The 17,613-nt window shown below is 41.6% G+C and overlaps 1 protein-coding gene across 2 annotated transcripts in view; it reads left to right on the forward strand.

Annotated features, from left to right (window-relative positions):
- The window catches only part of ELAPOR2 (endosome-lysosome associated apoptosis and autophagy regulator family member 2), a 58,908-nt gene continuing 41,295 nt past the window's right edge, over positions 1-17,613 (forward strand). For both annotated transcript variants that reach the window (XR_007244762.1, XM_048499476.1), the window contains exons 1-2: positions 1-222; positions 16,750-16,870. Coding sequence is in view for 1 of the 2 variants with exons in the window: in XM_048499476.1 (XP_048355433.1) it covers positions 76-222; positions 16,750-16,870 (268 nt within the window). In the remaining variant the exon portion in view is untranslated. The remainder of the gene's footprint in view (positions 223-16,749; positions 16,871-17,613) is intronic.

Raw genomic sequence — 17,613 nt, forward strand, 5'->3', positions numbered from 1 at the left:
CCTGCCTGCCTGCCGGCTGCCCAGCCCCAGAGGTGGCAGGTGGAGTAAGGCTGGCAGCCGCGCGGGCCGAGGAAGATGCTGCAGCCGGGCGGGAGGCGGCGGCGGCGGCGAGGCTGGGGCTCGGGGAGCTTCCCCGCCTGGCTGTGCAGCTGGGCCCTGGTGTGCTGCCAGCGGGAGGCGGGCGCGGCTGTGGCCAGCCTGCCGCTGCCTCCATGCCGCGAGGTGAGAGAGTGGCGCGCGGCGGGGACGAGGGCTGGCCGGGCTGGGCTGGACTGGGGGCGCTGCCTGCCTGCCTGCTTCGGGGAGGAGGGGCGCACCTGCAAGGGTGGCAGCTGCGCCCGAAGGAGGGGGCTGCAAGGCACTGAGTGTGTGGCCCCTCTGATAGCCCCCCCTCCCCTCGCAGAGAGGCGGCGAGGAAGAGGAGGGTGCCCGTCTTGCGGACGACGCTGGAGCCATGCGGAGGCCTTTCCCAAGCTTTTGTAATCTTTTAAAGGTCCATTCGCAAGCAGTTGCACAGGACGTAATAGAATAACAGCCCCTTTGCATATTAGGTCTGAGTTAGGAGCAGAGGCTCCCTTCAAAATATTTTGCTATCATGGGGTTGGTCTTGTGGCTTGCTCTCCTGCCCCTGGGAAGCAGCAGCCAGAGGCTGAGAAATGCAGCCTGGGGAGCTTCCCCGAGCAGGGAGTGGGTGGCAAACTCCTCCCCTCCCCGTCCGCGTGCCAACCTGATCAGAGCAGGGAGGGGGATCCCACCTCCTCACTTCATATCACACTAGACTGCTGACAGGCATGAGGAAATGCTTCGAAATGGACAGCAGCTGATCCAGCATTGGGGGAGGAGTGGGGCAGGCTTAACCCTTTCCCCAAATAAAGTGATGCTGGTAGGTATTCTCTCTACCTCTCCTCCGGTTGCTTGTCAGATTGAGATCCTTTCCCTAGCTGTTTTTTCTTTATAAAGGTTTATTTGCATGCGGCTGCACAATAATATAATACCCCCTTATATATTAGCTCTGAGTTATATAATATATATAATATGTAATCAAAATATTTTGCTATTATGTTTGTTTGCATTGCATTATATCAGAGGGGTCACTTCCTTGTAGTATTGCAGAGAATGCTGGGATGGGCAGCAGGACTGTCATGTCAAGATTGCTTCCCAGCATCCTTTGAGACTTTCCTAAGGGTTATGAGACATACCACTTGCATTGCCGGCACTGACAGTGATTGAATTTTTCCCCACTTAAATGTGACTGCACAAATTAAAATTGCACACGCAGCTTTTTACTGTTTGTCTTAACTGAATAAATTGGCACATGACCTGAAAAATCAAGAACCATATATATTGTTAGTAAGTGGTCTTTTTGATTTCATAAAAGTTATGCAGGACATTGTAACTTTATGGTATAAATAATGAGCTGTCTGTTTATTCATGTCTTGGTTCCTTTGACTGACCTTCTGATGCTTCTGTATTGCATGGTTTATGCAAACCCTGGACTTGAGCTCCTTCATTAGAAGTTTCTCATTGGTTCATATGAAGTATAGCAACGTGGTTTAGGACAGCAAGCTGGGTATTACCTCATTTTATTTTCCCCACAATCCTGTGGAGGCTGATCCCTGGCTTGCTCATGCCAATCCACTGAGCTTCATGGCTGAATATGGATTTGAACCCTGGTCTCCCTACCCCACAAAGTATGTGTCATGCAATTTCATTTTGATCTTACCTCTTACCTTCTCAGTCAACTTTTTGTATCTGATGGCTATACGAGGCTGTTCTGTACAGTTGCTCCAGGCTAACAGGGTCTTCTTTGTGGTGGTGCATTATCTTTTGACATTTCCTTCTGAAGCAAAATTCATCAGGTTTAAGAAGCAAGCTAAGGCACAAATTAGAAACTGCATATTTGTTGCTATAGTAAGTGACATTAAGATTAATTTTCCATTTTTATGTTTAATTAATATTTTGACTGTTAACTACTTGGAGACTTTTTTTTTAAAAGCTCATTTACAAGTTTCAATTGATCTCTTTTCATAAAGACCTGTTCCTAGGTCCTGTCAGGGTCCAAACTGGCCAACAAGCAGAACTCTGTACCAGCGACTGTACTGGTTCGATTTTTAGTGTGTAAAGGGGGTTCAAGACCAGTTGCATCCCCATCCCAGGAAATTGAATAATTGATAGCCCTCAAAGGCAAAAAACAAACAAACCTGGATCTACGCAGAGTCTCATGAATCCTCTAGCTTTTAAAATCAGAATTTCTTCAAATCCATTGTCAAAAAACATGGCAAAGCCAGGTCCACAAATTACATGGTTATGAGCCCTTCACGGGAGGGCGGTATATAAATCCAATAATAAATAAAATAAATAAAAATAATACTTCACAGTGTATCAATGGCACAAAAACACGGATCTCAGGCATGGATCGTCATGAATTCATATGCTTTTTACATGGAGACAAAAATAAAAATAAACCATTGTTAAATTGTAGATCATGTCTTAGTCAGTAGGCAGCGCCACAAAAATCCACTTCTTGATGGCTCTACGGTGGTGCAAAAGCCTAGTTCCAAAGTATAGATCCTCAAGATTTTTGTGTTCAGTCACTCCAGACTCACCATCAAATCTTTTATCATGTTCAAAACTACTGATTACATCAGAAAAAGATCAAGACTTTGTTCCAAAGCACGTATCCTCATGGATCCTTAGGATTTTTGCCTTACGGCATGCCATGATGCAAACATGTAGTTCCAAAGCACAGAATCCTCAGCATTTTTGTTCTGGAAATGATTTAGTGGACAGTTTGCGGAAGCTCCGCCTAAAAATCATATGAATTCTGGAGGATATGTGAATACAGGTTTTTGAGCAATGTTAATGCCACAAAGAGCTGGATCTGTGATTTTTGTGGTGCAGTTTGTAGTAATGGATGTGATGAATGATTTTGTTGTGAATTTGGGTTGACTCAGTGCAAAAATCATTCAGTTCCATGCTTTGGAACTACATTTTTCTAGTGTGGCAGCTCCAGGAAGTGCTAGATTCATGATTTTTGAGATGCAGTCTGTGGTTATGGCCACAATACATGATTTGATGGTGAATTTTGGGTGACTCAATGTACAGATCACCAGAATCCATGAGCACCTGTGGTGCAGAACTATGTTTGTGTGCCATTGCTGTACCATAAAGCAACAGCTGTCTGATTTCTGTGGTGCTGCTATGGTTGTGATTTTATGCTATGATGGTGGTTTTATATTGTTTCAATGTAAGAATCATATGAACTAATGAGCATTCTTTTGAAATAACCTCGGCCAGTGTCCCCTTTTTAAAAATAATCTAGGTTAGTGTCCCCTCAAACCATGGACTCATAATGATGGGCATTTTACTAGTAAAGAGAGGATAAAACACTGGAGTCATCAGGTTTTTTCTCAGTTGAAAATAAACCCATTGTAGCATTTGCCCTGCCTCTTCCAAGCCAGGCTTTGTGTTCCTTAATAGCTACTTTCTGTTGAGGGAGCCATAACACGCTATTTGTTTTCCCCCTTGGTCAAATGAAACTCAAGGTTTTGAGGTCTGGCTGACAGGCTTGCTGAAGTTAGCGTCTTTCTGAAATAAAAACTGTTTGGGAAATGCTGAGGTCTTTTTCTCCTCAGCCATTATTTTCATGGCCAATGTGTTAAATTTTCAAGGGTTTGGGGCCCTGAAATAGTTTGAAAAGAACATAGGCTTGCAAACATGGCTGCAAAAGATGATAGAATCTGGACACATGAGCTTGACAGAGAAAGTATCAGCCTCTGAGTGTTGTTTTTTGCCTTTCAGAGAAATTGCATCCTGTTGATTGAGGATGAGAAGAGTGTGAGGGAGTGCGAATAAGGGAGAGAGGAAGAATAGACAGCTCTGGTTACATAGATGGTTTTCTCTTGCAGACATTTGGTGAATCAGAAGTAAAGATGGGAAAATAGATGACAGTTTTAGTGCTGCCTAAAGCTCTTATGCAGTTGTAGTGATATTATTTAAGATTAAAGGTCCACTCGTTCATCACCTCACTAACCCCATAGTTTGCTGTAGTAATGTATTTTTGTTGAGTTATACCTGCCGCAAACAGCTGTTGATTCCATTGCAAATAGCAGAAGACTTAATTACACCCCATCTTCTTCTCCAATTGGGACCCAAAGTGGCTCATAAATACTTCCCTCTCCTCTGCTTTATTCACACAGTCTTGTGAGGTAATTAAGACTGAGAAAGCAATTGGCACAAGATCACCGAGCAAGTTTCCATGGCAGACTGGGAATATGAACCTGGGTTTCGTGATCGTGCTGAAGTTGGTGGCTAATATTCAAATGCCAGTTTTATTTTCTGATGGGTTTTGCCTGCTACAAATGGAGTGGCTTAGCTTTCATTACAAATAAGACGGCAGTGTAGGAGTTCTGAAGTTAACGTAGGCCAAGCTATTTTAATTTTTACCCCACTTTTCCCTTACTGAGGACCCAAAGTGGCTTATAATATTCTACATTGAAACAACTTTCTCCCCAGGGAGATTCCTTCTGTTGCCATCTTCTGCCAGCAGGTGATGACTTCTTTGTTTTGTTTGGAGTTTCCTCAGTAATCCCTCTTCCTTTCCCAATGTTTTAATTGTTGTTTTTACTTTTTGTATCTTTAAAATGTTTTTAATTGTTTATCATGTACATTTTAAATTGTTAGCTGACTTGGTGGCCCTTGTTAGAGTAGAAAGGAGGGATATAAATTTTGTAAAATAAATAACAGAGCCACACTTGACAGAATAGACAGTAGCAGTCAAGACAGGGCTATCTCTAGACCAAATGGCACACCAATCATGGAGAATCAGCTCCAAATGATTATCTAATTTTATATTTCATATGTGGCCCTTTTCACTACTTCCATGCCTAACTGGAATGCATGATTTCTCTCTCTGTCACACTCCTGAGCACCCAACCCTGGGAAAGAAGTGGGGTGGGGGGAGGGGCAGAGCCATGGAATCTCAGAGCAGCAGAGGAGCAGAAAGGAGATAGGACAACTAGTACTGGCTCCCTATGGAGTAAAGGCTTCCTCTGAGTAAAGCTCTTCTTGGGAGAAGGCACTTGTAGAATTCAGGTGGGAACCCATAAGGCTTTTTGTCCTTGCTATCTTCAAAAAGCTCACATTTCATCCTAACAGTGTTGGGTTTTTTTCAGTTTCTTACTAAAACCTGATTTTTAAAATTTGGCTAGGAGGTATTCCATTTGCTGTGTTACATGTGACAGTTCAGCCTGGCTCACTTGAGGTAATCAGAGGCATTACAAAGAAAATAGCCCCATCCATTAAGGTTTTCTGTAAAGTACCATCCAGTTTATTCAGCTATTTACTTTTTGAATGTGGGGCCCTGAAGATGAAAAGCATTCAGCCTGCTGTCTCTTCCTTTCTGGGAAGGATCTGTGCTGAGTGATTGACAATAAGAAAGGATCTGTGCAGAAATGTGAATTTAGAATATGCTTGGTACTGTCCAGTAATCATTGGTCCAGATTCATATTAAGGAAAGGGCTTTTGTACAGAGAGCTCTTTTCCAAGGGATGCAGCCCAGCCTGGGAGCCAAGATGACAGCTTCTGGTCCTGCAAGATATAAACTTTTGAGTTAGATAGAAACTTTTGAGTTTGGCGCATGACATACCCATGAATGGCTGTATGGAGGACAGAGGATAGGTTGGGACAAGACTTTTTCTGGCTAGTCACAGGCAAGGAAATTACTCAGTTTTCCATGTCCCGCTGGACACGTCAGAAGGTAGGGAAACCCTAAGACAGGGACAGCCCTAAGAGCTCCCTTTCAGAACCCGACTGTGATTGGTGTACTCTTTGAACATGTGGCTGTTGGCATCAAAACCCATGCTGTGGGGAAATTGGTTCCATTTGGTTCTAATTGATTTTGCACCATGCTGTCCAAAAGTACAGTCTGTAGCTAAAATAGATGCTGACTCTTTGGCAGAAACCTTGATAAGTGGGGTGGTGGTGATGGAGCCGCTCACATTAGTCCCAAGATACCATAAATCAAAAGGAGGTGTGGAAAGGCTACAATGTCAAAGAAATATGCAGGCATACTTCCTAACGATTGGGGCAGGAATTTACAGCGATTGATTTTTGCCTATAGAAAAGTTCTTCTGAGTAGCTTAGAATTTCTCTTTTTGAGTTATTGTATGGCTGGAAGTAGAGCCAGCATGGTGTAGGGGTTAGGGTGTTAGACTAGAACATGGGAAACCCAGGTTCAAATCCCCACTCCTGTCATAGTAGCTTACTGGATGATTTTGGCCAGTCACACAATCTCAGCCCTGATCCTGGCTAGTATTTGGATGGTACACCTCCAAGGAATATCACGGTCATGATGCAGAGGCAGGCCATCTCTGAATGTCTGTTGTCTTGAAAACCACAGGGGGTTGTCATAGGTCAGCTGTGATTGGATGGCAAAAAAAAGTGGTAGGGACTCCTGTAGCTGGTTAGGTCTCAGTGAGAAGGGGGTAAATCTGGTGGGAAGGCGGATATTTCTATTGTGTGCAATGTTGTTGTTACAAAATGCCATCAGAGAAGTGTTGGAAATGCCACACAACAATCTTATTATTGCCCAGCATCAGCAAAAGGTCTGGCATGGCAGAAAAGTGAGGAAAAGATCTTTTAAATCCAGAGGCTCAGTCATAGTTCTGAATCCCCTAAAGCAACTAAAATGGAAGCTTCCTGGTTTGGTCCGTATCAGGCTATGGAGAGGGTGGAGGACAGGAGCTATCTATTTGGTCTCTCCTGAGGGAACTGATAGGTTGTATCATGTCAATATGACCAAGTGATTTTACATAAGAGAGGTTGCTGGGAGCTCATCTCCAGAGCAGGCAAATGAAAGTGGAAGGGCTGTCGCTGTCCGTGGTACCTGATATGTTTTAATTGCTTTTGAATGGCAACTCAATGGGCAAGTTTTGAGTGAAGCATTTATGATGGATCCTGGACTCAAAGAATTCTGAGTAACTGTCATTGAAAAGCTAGAGGAGATTACTGTGAATTCAGAGATATTAGATGCTGCAAAGTGCATCAGAGAACCTCTGGGACCACAACAATTATCTCTTTTTCCAGACAAGCAATAAAATGTGCCAGAAAGCTGAAAATGAGTTTCAGCTTGGAGATAACCATTTGCTCACATGCCAGGAGGGCAGAATGAACAACTATTATAAAACCTGGTCTGGAACATGGAGATGTGAGCTGTGTGACATTTAACCTGTCTAGAGAACATTTTGGGGTATTTTCTGTGAGGGGGTAGGTTTTTAAAATTTGGATTGGGAATTTTTGGCAGGAAGATTTAACATATGGACTCTTCCTTTTTTCTTGGTTCAAATGCTTTGGCCAAATACTATGACTAGATGCTTGGAGCCAGTCTCCTCTTCAGAGAGAGCAGGGTGGGGTCTGGAGTGTGTTTGCTGAATAGACAAATAGGCAGGGTAACTTAGTTGGGTGTGTATGTGTTAATGCCATTAAGTTGCTTCTGACTCATGGCAATCCTATGAATCAATGTCCTTCAAAATGTCCTCTTATTAACAGCCTTGCTCAGATCTGGCAAACTGAAGACTGTGGCTTCCTTGACTGAGTCAATCAGTTGAAAAGGAAATTCTAAAATCTTGAAGGCCCATTCAGATAGGATCACGGCAGACCAATACCGACACAGAGAAAATGTATTTCTAAAATTTATTTCTAGTATAGACAAATAGAAAGGAGATAAATCCTTACCAGGATGTCTCCCAAAGATGCATACAATAATTTTGTATTAAATATATTGCGCAGACAGCATGTATTGGAAGGCCAACCTCCCCCAAATATGAAGATAGCTTAAAGATAAATTTTCACCTAATTATTCAACTTTCTAGACTTTCTAAAAGTGGTCATGATATTTTTCCCTTAGGGCATATGTTTCATGGGTCCTGTTTTATCAGCAACTCATAAATCAAACAGTGGCCCAGTAACTGTAATCTTTGGTTTGGTAAACAGGTTGTTAGAAGCAGGCAAGATAGAGAAACATGACTTCTATACGGATATGATTGTACACATGCCTGTATCTGTTTAATTAGTGAATTATTTTGTTAAATCCTCAAACACATATTGGTCTTCCTTTTTTCTTGCTACCCTTAAACTTTCCTAACATTATTGTCTTTTTCAGTGAGTCCTGTTATTTCATAACGTGACCTAGTATGATAGCCTCAGTTTAGTTGTTTTAGCTTCTAGGAACAGTTCAGGCTTGATTTGATCCACAACCCATTTATTTGTCTTTTTGGCACTGTATCCATAAAACTCTCCTCCAACATCACATTTCAAAGGAATCTACTTTCTTCCTGTCAGCTTTCTTCATTGTCCACCTTTTGTATCCATGCATAGGGAATACTATGAAATTAATTGATTTGATCTTGGTTGCCAGTGATGCATCCTTAAGAATCTTTTCTAGCTCCTTCATGGCTGCCCTTCCCAGTCCCAATCTCTTTCTGATTTCAATAGCTTCTTCATCTTCTGCTTCTAATTATGTGATCTATTTGATTTCTATATTGGTCATCTGGTTTGGTAGTCTGAAATATGAGTTCACAATTAACAAATTGTTTCACAGAATTCTGTTAATCAATATCTTGCTCTATTTTGTGCTCCTATCCCAAAGCTGCCAACAATATTTGATTCTGCTTTGTTTCCTACTTTTGCATTCCAGTCACCTGTGATGATCAGCATGTCTTGTTCAGGTGTGTAATCAATTTTTTCCTGCACACTTGTATAAAAGCTGTCAGTTTCTTTCTCATCAGCAGTTGAGGTATAAACTTGAATGATGGCTATGTTGATAGGCTTTCCCTGAAGTCTGATTGATATTATTTGGTCATACTTTGCATTATAACCTCTGACTGCTTGTGCTACATCTCACCTTACTGTGGTGCATCTTGGAATTCCATTTCTTCTGTGTTTGGCCTTTCCCAAATAAAAAGACTTTGTAATTTTGACTGAAAATTTTCTAATCCAGTCCATTTTAGTTCACCCATGCCCAGTATCGCAATATTTAAACATTCCATCTCAACTTAGCCAGACCTATGCTTTCATAGTGTTTTCCTTAAAACTATAAACATTAGATCTGACAGCTATTTTCCATGTATGTGCTCTAGCTTAATCTTTACTCATACAATTACTGTTTAAGAAAGCAGACTGATTCTAATCCTTCCCAACTTCTAGATTATTCACACATGCTAAGAACATACATGCGTGGGGTGGGGGGTGGCTAAAGGGAAGCTCTGCCTTTTGTACCAGGGCACCTCAAGGCACTGGTTATGTACTAGGTGGGGTTTTGTAATTTACAACAGTAGTACTTAATAAAGAGATGAAATTCTTTTACATGCCAGCAAACATGCAATGTAGATGTAGGGATACTCAGACCCAGGGCAGGCTTGTGACAGTTTGCGCCTTTACTGTCACATGAACTGGGCTAATGTGGATAATCATTGCTTCAAAGGGAGAGCAGTAAGAGAAGACAGGAAAAGAGGAAGCCCTGATCACGTTAGTAGATTTGGTAGAAGCAAAATCCCAACCTCCCAAATTAGATTATCCATACAGGAATATAATCATGGTTTAGTTTTCAATAAACAGAAGCAGGAATATATAAGCTGGTGATTAGTTTAAAAACAAGTGCTGTGAAGTTGTGAGAGGCAGGGAGTTGAGGAGCAGTTTCTGTGGCTATAGGATCAATGCCACCTATCATTTTTTATGCAAGGGAAAGGCCAAGGGAGATAATGATAATGGGGTTCCCTCCTGGGGCCCAGTTGAAGTTAGGATATAAACAGGATGTGGGGAGGTTTCACCCATCTGTATTTTATTCTTGCTACATGGAAAGGGAATGTGATAAAAAAAGGCCAGTTCCTCCTGCTCTGCTCTGAGCAACTCTGCTCTGAGCAACCCTGAGCTTGGCAGAGAAAGTATCAGCCTCTGAGTGTTGTTATTTGCCTTTCAGAGAAATTGCGTCCTGTTGATTGAGGATGGGAAGAGTGTGAGGGAGTGCGAGTAAGGGAGAGAGGAAGAATAGACAGTTCTGGTTACATAGATGGTTTTCTCTTGCAGACATTTGGTGAATCAGAAGTAAAGATGGGAAAATAAATGACAGTTTTAGTGCTGCCTAAAGCTTTTATGCAGTTGTAGTGATATTATTTAAGATTAAAGGTCCACTTGTTCATCACCTCACTAACCCCATAGTTTGCTGTAGTAATGTATTTTTGTTGAGTTATACCTGCCGCAAACAGCTGTTGATTCCATTGCAAATAGCAGAGGACTTAATTAAACCCCAGTTTAACCCAATAGCTGATAGAGACCCTAAGAGATATTTCACAAATGTATGATCTCTTTTCAAGGAGGAAATATTCAGGGACTTTGTCAGACACCCACAGCCTTGACAAAGAGTATACAGCCAGTTGTCTGATTTTTGAAAGTAGACTTGATTGAGATTAGACTGACTTATGTATAGGAGTTGGAATCTACCCTGTTTGCTGCACCGTGGAATCAGACTTTCTTTAAGATTTGTCTCTTCTTTTCAAGAACAAGTGACAAAACTAACAGCCTGTTGGCCAGAATCCCCAAAAACATTTGGGACGGGGCAATGGGTGGAAATGACATATGCCAATGCATGATGTCACATCTTCCCGAAAACCTGGATGTGATGTTTTCACATTGGGTGACTCTCCGGCTATCCTGAACTCTCTGTGGTGCTTACCATGGAGTTATCAGGGATGGCCAGAACATTGCCTCTTATACTGATATAACATTTAGATTTTGGGGCAGGTGTAAGGTCACTTGATCCCTGGAGCAGTAGATGAAAGACTCAGGACTAGGAATGTTGCTGTACATCATTCCTAGTTCTGACCCTTTAATCTACTGCTCCAGGGATCAAGGACTGGAGGGAAGGCTCAGCCAGAGTAAGGCCTCCCACTGGAAAGTGGCAACTAGCACTGCTGCTCTAAACAAAATTAGAATGGGAAGGGGCTTTTTCTTGGGGTGGGGTCCATCTTCTCCAGTTTTTGGCACCTTCAAAGAAGTCCAGGAATGAAGAGAATGGAGACATTTTCCTGGATCAGGGCAGGAGTGTGCGCTTACTGAAATGACAGATAAAGTCTCCATTGGCTCCAATCTTTCACAAGCCTGGTATGATGAGATCTTTTGGGAAATACAGTGTACAGGTGCCTTTGCATAGTGTGGATGGGAGGCTGCAGATTTTTGCTGGCCCTGCCCACAACTGGCAGCATTTTCCCTTCCTAATGATACCAATCTTCCTCCCTCCCCACTGTCACTGGAGGGTATGCCAATTACTAATTTTAAGCTACAGTGATGTGCTAATTTTTACAGATAAAACTCTCCAATGACACAGAAGTGGGGAGATGGGGGCACAGCCCCCATGGGGGATGGGAAAGGGAAATGTGGGGAAATTCACAGCAGCAGGGACCGAAGCACAGATAATTGTCTTTGTGGATGCAGGCTTCCGTATCTTGTGACAACTGAGATTTCTTTGGAAATGTTGATCAAAAGCATTATCAACCATAATGCAAACCTTCATTCTTCCCTCAGCTGCCAAGCATTTTAGCTGATGAGTGAGCTACCACATTTTCAGGGTTTTTTTAAATTGTTCAGATACGACTTCAGGAAATAGATTGGTAAAGCAAAGATTTGTCATCCATCATTTTATTGTTAATGGAGGAAGCTCATTTGGAGGAAGCTCGTCCATTGCGAATAACTCACCAACATAAGTAGAATGATTATATTATGTTATTATATTATAAGGATGTCCTTATGATATGCTTCATTCTGAGTTGGTTAATAGAGATCAAGGATGGTTAGCTAAGAGCTAAGAGGCTACTTATGGACCCTGAGGTGATTTCGTCTGAACTGCAAAAAGGTGGGCCATCAAGGCCTGTGCTCCACATGGAATCAGCTATTTTCCTCTTCCTGCAGGCAGGATTGGCTCAAGCTGGTGACCTCTCCCAATGCCTTCCTCCCAATGCCAGCCCTCCTTTCCAGGTGGGCTGCAATTAAAATGCCTTATTTATTTATTTATTTATTTATTTATTCATTCATTCATTCATTCATTCATTCATTCATTCATTCATTCATTCATTTATTTATTTTTATTCCGCCCTCCCCTGGAGGGCTCAGGGCGGTGTACAACATTGACAAGCAGATAAAAACAATAGAGAAACAAAATTAAGAATTAAAATGCAGCATACAATTATCAAACCCAAGTAAATTTAAAATAGATGGCATCCAGCTATTAAAACTCCTCTTAAGGATGGATCCAAGGCAACAGTGACACGAGAGAAGGCATGCACCTCTTCCCATGCTGCCTTGGCAGGGTCAAAGGTAGACTGCAGAGGAAGTTCAAGTTATTTTTCAAATCTGAGGAATGAATCAGGCTATGCATTGTGTTTAAGGTGTAGATTTCAACCTATTGGTGACCCGGACTTGCATACCACCATGATACTGGATGGTGGATACACTTCTGGGTAGCAGTGTGTGTAAATGAGATATTGGGGTATGGGTGCACTGTAAGCAAAATATGAGCAGACAACGTGTTTCAGTGAGAGCTGGTGGAAGGCAGGAGCTGTTTAGTTTTTAAGCCAGGTGACTGTTGGCTAGATAATCATGGAACACAGGCAAGGAGCAAGCCAGGTCTGAGCCAAGATAATTTTCTGGTACATAATGTGAAACTAGCATTAAGACTAATTCTGGTTAATAACCAGCTTCACTTTCTGACTTCAAATCCAGAATTGAAGTACCTTATGCAACCATTGTTAATGGAGTGGTGTATGTTCAGACAGTCAGTTAACTCTGCTTGCAGCATATCCAATTGCTATATTCTTGTAAAATGTTCATGAATAAAGTTTGCTTTCCCTGGTGATCCTGTGTTTTTTTCTTTTTATTCAGAGGGAGGTTTTTTCATTGCTACACAGACACCATCTGAGAATCTAGGCTGCTTGGAGGACTAGTCTACTGCCCATTAAGAGGCATTGGGTAGACCTGTCTTCCACGGTGGTCTAGTTCTCCAAGCGGCCACAATTCTTAGATGGTGTCTGTGTTGCTACAAAGATGCCTCCCTCTAAATAAAGAAAAAGAGACATACGTGCAAGATTACCAGGGAAACAAACTTTATTCCTGAATGTTTTACATGTAAATAGCAATCAGATGAGCTGACAGCAGAGGAATCCTCCGTGGGAAACAGACATGCAGCAAATGACAGCAGTACGGACTCTCAAGCAGCAGAAAATGGTGGGTGCAAGCTGCTGCAAAAATGAGCGCTAAGTGCTCTAACCAAGGGGGTGGGGGTGGGTGGAAGGCAATCAAAATAAGATGTCTCCTGCCTGCCTGTTTGTGTTTGCACAGCCAAGCTGGATGTGTCTTTAAGATGACTTGTGGGGAAAAAGTCCACATTTTAGCAACTTTGAAATAAAATGTCTTGATCAAAAAAACACAAACATCCTGAAGATGTTTTTGGGGAAAAACTACGCAGACTTCCTCCCCAAGATACCTCCCCCCCCCTCCTCAGGATGTCTTATTTGTGCTGTGCAGAAAGGGCCAAAAATGGGACAAGTTTTAAAAATTAAAAAACCAACTACCAGTTTGCTCAGTTTCCCATCATATTTTCTAATTTTAAGTAAGCTTCTAGCCTAGCATAGTAACTTATATCCAGCTGTTCTCTGCTGTTGGTAAGGATCTCCAAAAATGTTTGCTCAGTCTAATGAGTTAGAAAAGACTGGGTAAACCCCTCCATTCCACTTTAATACTCCCCATGTTCTTCTCTTAATGGAACATTTCTCTTTTTCTGATGCAGAAAAACTCTTTCTACAGTAATTATATATAGCACAAGGGTCTTTGAAGACTGTGGAGACTCCCTTTATCAAGCATGATCTTTCAATAGCATTGTACATGGTTAATTAGATTGAGAAAGAAAAGCATATTACATATCTGTTGAAAATCTGAATATGGTCTCTACAATTTCCATCGCTTCCTCTATTGATTTCTCTGTCCTAGGCATATATACTGTGAATAATGAGCTCCAATGTGATGATGTCACGGTTTTGTGCAGGGAGTGACACACAATGCTATTTTCCCCTCACTGGCCTATGAAGTGGCAGCAGGGGACAAGACTGTGAAATAGTGGACAAAAGAACAGTAGCGTTCCAGAGCTATACAGAAGTCATACTTTAGGCTAGTGCCTCTTACAATTGAAGAAAGATATTGTATGTCTTTTGCTTTCCAAGTACTTGCAGGATCCATAGAATCATCAGTTTATCAGAATATAGAGTAAACATCCCTGTCAGAGCAAAGAAAGGGTAATACTGAGTGAGAGCTGTAGAGTGAAACAGTGCACATCTGTTTTTGGTTTTGCCCTCCATCTTGCTATGAGCCTTTTCAGATGAACCTCAGAGATTGATTCTGCCACCTGGAGTACCAGGAAATATGTCAGCTTTCCATTAAGAAAATTATATTCATTAATTTACTTGAGTTCTAGTAGAAATATTTGTTGTGATGTTCTAGCTGAAACTTCAGGTTTGCCACAGTTTTTGCAAATGTTTGCAAGCTCATTCATTCATTCATTTGATTTATTTAAATCCTCCCTCCAGACACAGCGGGGCTCAGGGTGGCTAGCAACAGATATAAAATACAGTGATTTAGAAACATTACATCCTTAGATAATATACATCTCAAAACCCAATAAACCCATCTAAATCCATTTAAATCTATGACAACTCATTTAACATCGTTTAACAATCATTTAAATCATCAAGCTGCTAGCTCAATGTTCTCTGAAAAATCATTGAGGAAATGGGAGAGGAGACAGCTGTCTCAGCCTGTCCATGCCTTTACTACATCTAGATCTCTCCTTGTCTTCTTCCTTTCTCCTTATCATTCCTACTTCTTCTTCCTCTGCAAGCGCAAGCCTCATAAATAACGCAGTAACCCAGAATGAGTGATCTAGATAAAACAATGGAACTATTCATTTGAGAGCAAGTGGCAGTACTGACCTGTAAACCACATCCCCTTACTTAACCCACAGCCAAATTAATGGAAGTACTTGGATTATTTTGCAAAGATTTTGTGAAAGCAGCAAAAATCACTGTAGTTTAAGGCCATTGGACCAGAATCTCTTAACAAAGTTGCATCTTTTCTGTTCCTTCCATCATTTGTCAACCTTACTCCTGATTCCACTCATCTCTGTAATATATAGAGATTTGTTTCCTCTTTTTGCAGTATTTCACCCCAAATGGTAAATGCACTCAATGTAAGATAGCGATATAAAATAGTTGCTATTTTTAAATGATTTTTTTCAGTTGAGTGGAATTCAGGCATCCATTTGCTAGATATGTCAGTTCTTCTAACAAGCTGCTTTTTAACTGGAGGTTGCAACGGCACCAAATGCAGCAGTGGGGAAAAGGGTGAGAACTGTCAGAACTTCTTTTTCCTCTGCAGTTGGAGACACTTGGACTGTGGGGATGCAGATTAGCAGTCTGAAAATTTGGCTCCCACTTTCACTATCCATGAGCAGAACGCAGTCCCAAAATGGTAGGTGATTAACTGGGCACCCCTGGAAATGGTACAGAGTTGTTTATATTCATTTATTTATATTTATTTATCATCCAGTTATATTTACGTGAACCATACTCCACTTTTTTCTCACAACATGGACGGAGGGTGATAATTGGGAATCTGGATTTTTAAAATGACATCGATATTAACATTTTGGTAATATGTCAATTTATTTTAATTTGGTTATTGACAGGTTAATGTTCTTCTGGCATTCCTTGTCACTAGATGCTGAGAGAGGTCTAGTTTCAGCTGGAGGAACAAGAGGGATCAGGCAGCTGTAAAAATGTGCAGGAAAACAGCAACAAATGGCCAAACCCCCAGGTTGTTCTTGAGGGAAACGGTTTTGCCAGTATTGAAATAAACAAATGAAATCTATATTTGGAATGCGGCTTGAGCTTCTTTTCAAACATACTTGGCTTTTTTAGAAAAGATTTTGTGGCAGGTGCCACTTTGTTGTGTATGTTTATCTTGAAGGACACTGATACTATGAGTCACTTTTTAAGGAAAGCTTAACGTTATTTGCATGTCATAGCTGCAAGTTCTGTGTTTGTCCTTTCCCCTGATTTAAGTTAACAAGAAAGGCACACAGTTGTATGTGTGTGAACTGCGGATGAAGACTATGTTTTGGCATCCAGAAGATGCCAGGTTCAGTTCCCAGCATCTTCAGTTAAAGAATCTTGTCAGTAGCTGATGTGAAAAAGCACCTGGAGAGCCACTGCCAATCTGGATAGACAGTACTGACTGGGATGGATGAATGGTTTGATTCAGGATAAGGCAGCTTCATGTGTGTTCCTTTTCAGAGGGAACATTTGAATCAGCTTTTCCTCTTTGCTACAGATTCCATTCCCCCCTCCCTGCCATCCACCTTCTCTGCCCTTCACCTCTGTTCCCAGTTTTGCTTCATGGGTGCCTGCTCTCTTGAAAAAATGTGATACCCAAGATATCGATTTTAATAGGTCTCACTGGCTCCTATAGTCCTACCTGCAAGTCTGTTTGTAAATCAGTAGTTTCTTGTAAATTGCACCTGTCTGACTCTAATCTTAACCTTGTATCTGCTCAGAACTGGTGGTTCCTTATTTGTGCATGAGTGCTTTTTCTTGATGTGGGGTTTTCTTGGTAAACATGGTGGGATTGAAGTAAATGTTTAATTGCTTGCAGGCGGACTACCACTTTGAGTACACGGAGTGTGATAGCAGCGGATCCCGATGGAGGGTGGCAGTTCCAAATCCGGAAGTGGAGTGTTCTGGTTTACCTGATCCCATCAGAGGAAAGGAATGCAGTATGTTTTTACACATTGTTGCTGCAACTTTAATATAGAACTTCTTTCTTGTTTCACTTACAGAATCGAGCGTCATTTCAAATTTGTGGTGTTAGGTGTATCAATCAAGTTGATTTGGCCCCTTCTCTCTCTCTCTTGAAGAAACTTTTGCAATGGATTATTCTGAGATTATTCTTCATTAGATTCTTAACCAGTAAGATCTGCAGGCCAGAGTAGACCTGTTGCAGAAAAAAGAGCACAGAAGGAGGCTGGAGGTGATAGAGCTCTAGTCTTCACTCATCTCAATGGGTTCCCTGGTGTGAAATAATTTTTGCTGGCTGTTCTTCCAGTACTGGAAATTGGCTGCACTGAGAAGCAAAGTGCTTGGCCCAATGGTTTCCAGTAATGTCAGGAGAGGGGCCTTCAGCTCACTATACCCACTCCCAGAGTGGCTAATAAACAGATAAATCATTCTACTGTAAGAACATCATAAAAGAACTTTTAAGTACTACAGTAACCCAGGACCATATATAAAAAAGAAAAAAAATCCTAATATAATTAGCCAGTAAAACAGAAAAAAATCTTACGTGGGGGTGGGGTGGGGGGGGGGGGAAGCTCTATACCCACATACACATAAACCAAATGCTTCCTCAAACCATTATTTACATCTTGTATTCTCCACAGTAATATGCAAGGTGACATTCTCACACATTATGATTTTAGTCTGTTTTTGTTTTACTCTTATGCACCACATCTCTTGATTC

The sequence above is a fragment of the Sphaerodactylus townsendi genome, linkage group LG06 (genome assembly GCF_021028975.2).
Source record: "Sphaerodactylus townsendi isolate TG3544 linkage group LG06, MPM_Stown_v2.3, whole genome shotgun sequence".
In the NCBI taxonomy this organism is placed as follows: domain Eukaryota; kingdom Metazoa; phylum Chordata; class Lepidosauria; order Squamata; family Sphaerodactylidae; genus Sphaerodactylus; species Sphaerodactylus townsendi.